The 8,596-nt window shown below is 55.1% G+C and overlaps 1 protein-coding gene across 1 annotated transcript; it reads left to right on the top strand.

Moving 5' to 3' along the window:
- The first annotated feature begins 2,496 nt into the window (after nucleotides 1-2,496).
- LOC119279284 lies at nucleotides 2,497-5,493 on the top strand. Its single transcript, XM_037560579.1, has 5 exons — nucleotides 2,497-2,557; nucleotides 2,986-3,132; nucleotides 3,676-3,849; nucleotides 4,195-4,394; nucleotides 5,179-5,493. Exons 1-5 carry the CDS (start codon nucleotides 2,497-2,499, stop codon nucleotides 5,491-5,493), a joined length of 897 nt encoding a protein of 298 aa, XP_037416476.1.
- The last annotated feature ends 3,103 nt before the right edge of the window (nucleotides 5,494-8,596 follow it).

Below are 8,596 nucleotides of genomic sequence, written 5' to 3'. Positions count from 1 at the left end.
CCCAGCTCAAGTTTAGCCGCTAACAAGTTAGAGAAGAATTGAACCACGTGGCGAAGAATGACCGAAGGGTCAGAAACCCTAACACCATCACTCAGAAGGCTATCGATTAAGCATCTCGACGTCTACCATTTGCAATGGCGAAGAAATAGGCAGTGGGCGCATCACCCTTAAGGGTCCAGTTAAGCGTGCCTCTTTGCTTCCAATATACTTCCTCCTGTCGGTGAATATCCAAGAGCGCCTTTTCTAGACCATACCGGAGCTGCCATTCGGCCTCGGAGAGACCAGAAGTGTCCGCACGATTACCGAGATCGCCAATTTGGGCAACCAGCCTCGCTTTGTCACGCCTTGACTCAGCAAAATGATTCTCAGACCATCCTCTAAGAAATTTACGCAGGCAGTAGGAAACTTGATGCCAATCATCCATTGGGCCAAAGGAGCAACGAGGAGAGGAAAGAAAGGCCGTGATGTTCTGAGCCACCAAGGTTGAAAATCCCTCCACTAAGAGCCAAGACGCATCGAATTGAAACCTTTGGCAGCCAACTGAACGAGACCCATCGTCAAGGATTAGGGGGGCGTGATCAGATCCTACAATGGGAAGGGCACGAAGACAAACCCGGGGGAATAGAGCATCCCAGCCAGGGCAGAGAAAAACCCTATCAAGAACAGAGCGGATGGGGGAAGCTTGTCGGTTAGTCCAGGCGAAGCGGGCCCCAACCCTAGGGATTTCACGAATGGGCGTATCCTTGATGAAAGCATTGAAGGCCTCAGCCAGAGCCCAAGAGAAGTTAGAGGAGCTCTTATCAGAGGGATATCTCAACAGGTTAAAATCACCCCCAATCAAGAGGGGAAGCTGACAGGAGTCAACTTTATTATAAATCTCGTCCAAAAAATTATAGGAGAGAGAGTGGTCTGCCGGGCCATAAACCACCATGATCTCGAGAAGAGAAATGAGGGAACGATGGGCCGGAAACCACCGTGCTAGCCCAGTAACTTCCATGGTCAAAAGCAACAAAATCAAATACATCAATATTAGTGCCCAGAAGAAAGCCACCTGACTGACCAACAGAGGCCACAAAATTCCAATTGAATCTATCTATCCCAGCAACAGCCGAAAGTTCACTCGGGGAGAAGGAGGGTTTGAGGGTCTCAACAAGGCCAATAAAATCAACATTTTCAGACCGCACCAGGTCTTTGAGTTGATCCCTGCGCCCCCTAGCGCAGAAACCTCTGATATTCGAAAATAAGGCCTTCATCTGAAGGAGAGGTTTTTAATTCTAAGACTCGACCTGCACGGAGCCTTGCAGGGTTTAGCGCGCTTCCCAGCCCCACATTTCTAAACCCGGGAGACCTGACACCTGTCAGCATCCCCCACAGCCCCCCCGGCCACAACCAGAGGGGCAGACACACCTACCCCAGCCTCCTTGGCTTTAGCAATGTCAGCCTGAGCTAGCTCGTTAGCCCTAATCACATCAAGTAAGGAAGAAGGGGAACCCAAACTGGAATCTAAGCAAATCCCTACATCATCTAAAATCTTAAACAGCTGCTCATCAGACTGAGAAGGTAAAACTAATCGAACAGGAGACAAATCCTTAGGAGAGGAAGAAGACGGAGTTGGGCGCAAACCTGAAGGAGGAAGATCCCGCACCGCCTCACGCCGAGCCGCCCGGTCAGCCACACGCTCGCCGTTGTTGGAGACCCGACCGCTCTTGCGAGTAGTAGAGGCAGGATAACGAACAGGCACAGGGGGAGCCCGACCTGGGGAAGCGACCGCCGAGGACGGGCCCGATGCCGCACCCAAATCCACCTCCAACCTGCGGCACAGCCCAGCCGCGGACTGCCTGGAATCCCCGGACGCCCTGCTCTTAGCTGAGAACTTTTTCACCGACGATTTCTTCCTCTTCTTGGACGCCGACGGGCCAACCGGTGGCAAATCTTCAATGCCAGAAAGCGAAGGGGAGGTGGGGCGAGCAGGAAGATTAGAGCACGCCGCCGAAAGAGGGGTGCCCTTCGTCCCACCAGAGGCCGCGGCCCCACCACCCATACCTGGCAAGGAGTCCTGTGCGCCACCGCCCGCCGGAGCACAGTCCTTCAACAGATCTTGTTCTTCAGGGGACAACCCATCCCATTCAGACTACCCAGCTTGATTAGCGCCGCTAGATTAGCCATTAGCAATTTAATACGACTGAACGCACTCATCCGCAAAGGAATATTCCACCCGTTGAGTCTCACTAATCCCACCAATTGCATTAATCCCTCCATATCAATTGCTCCCCTGCCAACATTCCCTATCCCAGCGCCCCACTGAAGACATGCACGCCGCCCCATTGATTCATCGATAACCGCTCCTCCGCTCCGCTTGTCCTCCACGCCCACGCAAACGCCACCTTGACCGGAGTAATTGGAGGTCGCCGCTCCTCCCTGTTCTGTTCAGGAGCTCGCCAAAAGCACGTCGCCGGTTCTCCAGGTCTTTGAACGGAGCCAGAACAACACGCACCGATGGCTAGTAGGCATAACCAGCAGCACGCGGCTACCGCCTCGCAGCCGGCGGCCAATAGAGGTGAGCCACGCGTCCTCCTGCCTGTTCATTTGATATTTTTCCCTATGTAAAAGAAGCCACGACTTCCTCCCGTCCCCGCGTCGCCTCCACAGGCGACACGGGCGGAGACCAGATCGAGTGGCGCCACCACTCCCTCCTTCGGCCCCGCCCCCCTCGCCATCGCTGGAGTAGGCCGTCGGGCTAAGCTCGAGCGGCGGATGGCAGAGACGGGGATCTTCTCTTGCGTTTGGATCTTCGGTGGGGGAGGTTCACCCCATCCAGTTGTCTGCGAAGCGGCTCGGCTCCCTGCAGGGCCTCCGGCGGTTGGCGGCCGCGGTGGCTTCGCCGGCAGGGTTAGGGCCCTTGGTCCAATGGCTCTTGCCCGGCGCGTCGATGTGGGGTGGCGGCCCTCTCCGTCCTGCTCTATGGTGTTGGCCAGTGGTTTGCAGGTTCCTGGATCTGGCCGTGGCATGGCTCCCGGCAACCTGATGGCTCCATGGCGTTCCCCAGCGGCTCCTTTAGGTGCTCTGGTGGTGTGCTCCGCGCTAGCTGCGCCTCCCTGCCAGCGGCATCTCGAGAGGCTGCCGGTTGGGCAGGTTTGTGGCGGTGGTACGGTCATGGGGTGCCGGATCTAGCTAGATTCGGCTCGTCGGCATCTCTGGCCGGCGACGAGGATTGGCGGCTCGTTGGGCTAGACGCTCCATGGGCTAGACGCTCACGGCATTGTGATCAGCATGTGCCTGGTTAGTGATGTGGATGTTCTGCACGGCTTCTTGTGGCAACGATGGTGGCTTCGAGCAGAGTTGGTTTGCTGTTGTGTGTTGGTAGTCGGTCTCATCCGACATGTTCGAGGAGTCGCCGTGCCTCACTTTGTCTTTCTGGAGTCGGAGCTGCTGAGGAGGGGCCCTTGCAGCTAGGGCTGGACGTTCGAGCGAGCTTTTAGGCTCGGCTCGAAGCTCGTTTCAGCTCGGCCCGTTACAGCTCGGCCCGGTAAGATAATTAGGCAAGCCGAGCAATGAAAATGGGCCCGATTCTCGACCGAGCCGAGCCGAGTTTCGCCCGGTCCAGCTCGGGGACTCGTTGAGGCCCAGCCCAAATTCGCGTTAGGTCACAACAGAGAGAGCACGCACGCGACGCAGTTTCCTCACCCTTCTCCCTTTCTCTGCCCGGCGCCGCCACCCCTCTCCTCACCGCGCCGCAAGCTGGACCCATCGGGCTTGGCACCGGTGGCGACGGCCGACGCCGCCTTTCCTCCCCACAGCGGACACAGACGGACGCGTCTCCCGTGATTTCTCACCGAACGACAGGAGCAGGTAAGCGATCTCTTCTCTCCTTCCCATCCTTGGCCCTAGCTCCCTGCACTGGCGCACACACACGCACGAATTTGATGGATGGATCATGGATGAATGCTTGTGGTTTTGGCTGGAGGGCGCGGCTAGCTAGGAAACGCGATGGATGGATGCTAGACGAGTTTGATGGATGGATGCTTGTGTTTGTTGGCTGGAGAGTGCAGCTAACTAGGATGTATGCTATGCTGCACGAATTTGATTGATGGATGGATGAATTTGTTTGTGCTTGATTGTGTAGACTGATTAGTGATTATTATCTATGTAAATTTTGTTGATGATTGACCACTTGTTCTTCGCTGATGTATGCAGAGCCCCACTGTCGCAAGAATGGACAAGGAAAAGGGGAAGTAGAGGAGGAGGAGAAGGAGAAGGAGAGAAGCTTGGTGTCCATTATGAAGACTAAGCCGCTTGTCCCAGGAAGCGGAAGGGCAAGGGCAAGGGTTGTGTCGCTGCCGAGGAAGCGGGCCAAGGATTACGGCAATGTCCCGCTCGCCGAGTTGTTATTAAGGGTAAAAAAAGCTCCGCTGCCTTGACATCTCGCTGACCCTGCCGATGCCAAGAGCCGCACCAACCCCACCGTCCGCCGCTGGATGGCAGATCTCAAGACCTCTGCCTACCAAGCCGACCATGTCCTCGAAAACTTCGGCTACGCGGCGCTGTGCCGACGACCACATCCGCGGCCCCTCCTCCATGAGTCCTCGTCTCTATTTTCAGTTTAATTTGGAAATGGAATTTCTGTTTAATTTGGAAGTGGAAGCCCCTTAATCTATGGAATTGAAGGCTTTTAATTTTACTGAAATTAAAGATGGTACTGTCTGTCTCTGTTGTTTGCATTCAGTTTATAAGTGACTACAATTCCTGGCTACATAAGTGTCAGTCTGTCAAGCGTCAAGTGTCAAATTTCAGAGGACACTTGAAATCTAAGCATCAAAGAGGTTCAGTTAGTCTCTCAATGTCAACTAACACTTGAGATATTTGTCGAACACGTTCTGTAGTAGAAACGGAATCCTACATCTTCACCGGTATGGTTTTGCCAAATATGTGTGTCCAAGCTCCTGTTTTTGCTGTTTTTGCTATCCAAAGGTCAAATATATGTGTGTGCAAGCTCATGTATGTGTTGTTTTTGGTATCCAAAAGTCAAATATAAGTTTGTACAAGCTCATGTATATGCTGTTTTTGGTATCCAAAAGTCAAATATATATTTGTACAAGCGTATGTATGTGCTGTTTTTGCTATTAAAAAGTCAAATATATGCGTGTCCAAGTTAATGTGTGTGCTGTTTTTGTGTGCTAGGCAATGGAGCATGATAAGCAAGCGGAGAAGGATTATGAAGAGGAGGAAGAGAATGGGGAGGACGAGGATGAGCAAGGTACTCTATTTGAGGAGGAGGAAGATTCTCATTTTGATGTCAAAGTGCTAAGTGTTATGCTATGCAAAATTGCATCGTTTGGCTGTCAACGTTCAATATTTTTGCTGTATAAAGTTCAAAGGAGGAGCTGTCCAAAATTCAAAAGTAATGATGCCCAATTCTTTCTTAGTCATATTTGTTCCATTTCTACACTTTTCATAGAAGAAACTTATTTTTTCATCACTATGACCAATTTTTAAACCATAGACTGCTAGATGTTGTGTTTTTAGCAATATAAAATGCTTCTTTTCCAAATTATGGGTTTAATTGCTGTAGAAGATTAAAACTAGTCTTTAAAAACAGGTTATGTTACCTCCTAGCTGTTATGGCGTCAGTAGGCTTACGAGCCAGCTCGGTCTGAGCCGAGCCATAGCAAAAACGAGCCGAGCCGCTTAAAGCAGGCTCGTTGGCTGAGCAAGCCGAGCCGAGCCAAGCCGCTTGAGAGCGAGCCAAAGCCAGGCTTGGATCAAACTCGGCTCGGCTCGGCTCGTGTTCAGCCCTACTTGCAGCGACGATGACACAAGACAGGCGATCGGTTCCAGCGTTGGCTCAGCGCAGGCACATCGCCTTTCTCCTGAAATGCTCGTTGATAGAGTCGGAGCTGCCTGGTGGCCATCGTGTGCGATTGACTGTTTGGCATCGACCGACGCATGCCTCGACGCTTGTTTGTGGTGAGGGTTACATCGGTGGTTATTGATGGTGGAGTCAGAGTCGCCCTCGTGGAGGTGTGATGACAATGGCATCAGATTCAACCTCGACGGCGTTCTCTCCTTGACGGCGTGTGTGCGTTCTTGTGTGGGTTGGTAGGTCGCCCTGTTTTGGCGTGCATGTTGTAACGGTTTTAGCCCGGTTTTCCGCTAATTAATTAGCCAATTCTGTTCGACCTTTTCTAATGAATCGGGCCCTAAAGGACTGCGCTTGAAAAAAAAATCCTATGTTTCCAACACGGACAGTCTGATGTGAGCGAGTTTGTTGCCTGATCAGTGCGTCAAACAATCATCTTCACTCATGTTTCTCTTTAGGATGTGTGTAAACGACACTCTGTACTCCCGACCCCCTCGCGCTGCCACCCCAGGGCGACGCCAGGGGATCAGATCCCAGCACCGCCGGTCCCCAACCCCACACCGGCAGATCCTGCCGCCGCCGCCGCCGGCGTTGGCCATTGTGGCAGCGGCGCCCGGTGCCAGAGGAGCTAGGGCAGGTGGATGTGGTGGTAATCACAATGCAAATCGGAATGCTTTCTACCAGGAGGGGCAAACACGTTTCACACCTCAATCATGATTCACATTGCACTAATCAAGTTCAGAAAAGATAGTACTCTACCGAAGAGCATTGCATTGCATTGCACTATTTTAATTGCTGTGGCAAGATGGCGTGGTAGCAGTTTCTGCAGTCTCCTTGGATCTTCTTTCAGCTCCGTTGCAGGGAACAGAGATCGGCCTTCATACTTTAACGCTTCACCCACAGATAGTTGCTTGAATATGCAGTTGAGCGCCTCTGCCGTAGTCCCCTTGGCCAATCGCCTAAGTTCCAGATCTCTGACGCAGGTTGCCTCCCAGAGCTCAGCAACAACGACCTTCACCGCATTGCGCACATCATCGCCGTGTTCAGTCTGCATCTATGTCACTTTGGCATCCTCATCATCCACCACTTCCTGCAATCACGTATATTTATAAATACCTATGTATTATATTATTTGGTCATGATTTCCATTAGAAAAATCTCTCTGACAATGTAGTTTGGCGATACAAGACAACAATGTAGTAGGTCACACAGGCAAAGCCTGAGGCCCAAGTTACCGAAAAAGGCTTTCGCCCCGCTTTATATATAAAGCAACAACCCACAAGCATCCAGTACAACCACACGCTACGCCACCGCAACACACGCACACACCCAGGACGGGATACAAAGGCGCTGAGCACAGCAACACTACTTCTAGCACTACCGCCCCGAAGATATGAAGCTACATATGACGAACCATGCGCTCCAAGGCAGCGCCTTCAGGAAGGAAACGACGCCGGAGCGCCGCCACCGCCCGATCCAAGGATCAAAGTTTCCCCCGGAGCCGCATGATGGGCAATGAGAGCCGCGACGACGCCTTCAAGAAGGGAGCGATCTTCGCCGCCGCCGGTCCGTCCGAAGATAGAGCAAGTTTTCACCTCGGCCAACATTCACCGCCACCGAACGCCACACCCCGGCTACCACGCCGCCCACACGGCCATGATGAACGGGCAGCACCAAGGCGCGGGCTTTGTCCAAGAGCACTGCGCCACCACCACCACCAGGGCCGCCGCCCCAGCATCCAAGACCTCAACACCACCTCACCCGTGACTCGGCGCACCCCAACGAAAGAGACGAGCGGAAAGGTCCCACCTTTCGCGCCCCTGGGCAACCCCCAGCGTCGAGACCCAATAGGTCGGCTAGAACCGGCATCCACCGACCCATCCTGCTACCCCAAGCGCGAGATGAACTCGGTCCTGCAGCATCATGCGCGAGACGAGGTCGGTCCCGCTGCATCGTGCGCGAGACGAGGTCGGTCCTGCTGCATCGTGCGCGAGACGAGCCCGGTCATGCTGCATCGTGCGCGAGACGAGCTCGGTCCTGCTGCATCGTGCACGAGACGAGCTCTGTCCTGCGGCATCGGGCGCGAGACGAGCGGTGGATCGCAGCTGGAAAAGGACCAGCCCTTTGATGGGAGTAGCGCCCGGGCGACGAGGAGATGGGGTGAAGGACGAGACGGCCCGAACGCAGACAAACCGACGCCGGAGGAGCCGGCCGTTGCCGCGGACAGATCCGTCGAGTCACCGTGAAGCCGCCACGACACCGGTAGGCCACCGAGACCTACCCATGTCGCCGCCCACGGCCGGAGCAGCAGCCACACCCGGCCGCTGCCCTACCCGCGTCGCCCGGCAGGCTCCAAGCGCCGGAGCCGCCGGGCACGCACCACCGGAGCCAGGCGCCACCGGCCGGCCCCCAAAGCCAGATCCGGACGGATCCGGCCCGAGACTGGTCGCGCGCCACCTCCCGAGATGGGAGCACCGCAGCCGCCCCGCAGCGCGCAGCCCGAGGATCGCTGGAGCACCGCCACAGCAGGCCACCCCGCCACCCCACGAGACTGCGGCCGCACCGCTGGATTCCGCGGGCGACCAGCACCGTCGCTCAAAGGGGCCGCCCCGCGCCGGCGCCCTCAAGCGGACGGGGAAGGAGGGCCCCGCCGCCGCCTTGCCCGCCGGGCTTTGCCCGACGAAGCGCGTCGGCGACGGCGGGGGGGAGGGGAGCGAGACAGGGCCGAGGGCCGCGGCC

Source organism: Triticum dicoccoides, chromosome 3B, assembly GCF_002162155.2.
Source record: "Triticum dicoccoides isolate Atlit2015 ecotype Zavitan chromosome 3B, WEW_v2.0, whole genome shotgun sequence".
Lineage (NCBI taxonomy): Eukaryota > Viridiplantae > Streptophyta > Magnoliopsida > Poales > Poaceae > Triticum > Triticum dicoccoides.
The sequence above is the reverse complement of the archived record's forward strand: the minus strand, read 5'-3'. Positions and strand labels throughout refer to the sequence as shown.

Excerpts from the sequence above, each read along its gene's own strand:
- LOC119279284 (XM_037560579.1), top strand. The coding sequence starts at position 2,497 with ATGGCTAGTAGGCATAACCAGCAGCACGCGGCTACCGCCTCGCAGCCG. Across the intron at positions 3,850-4,194 it reads TCACCGAACGACAGGAGCAG|AGCCCCACTGTCGCAAGAAT; the intron begins GTAAGCGATCTC and ends TGATGTATGCAG. Across the intron at positions 4,395-5,178 it reads TCGCCGAGTTGTTATTAAGG|GCAATGGAGCATGATAAGCA; the intron begins GTAAAAAAAGCT and ends TTTGTGTGCTAG.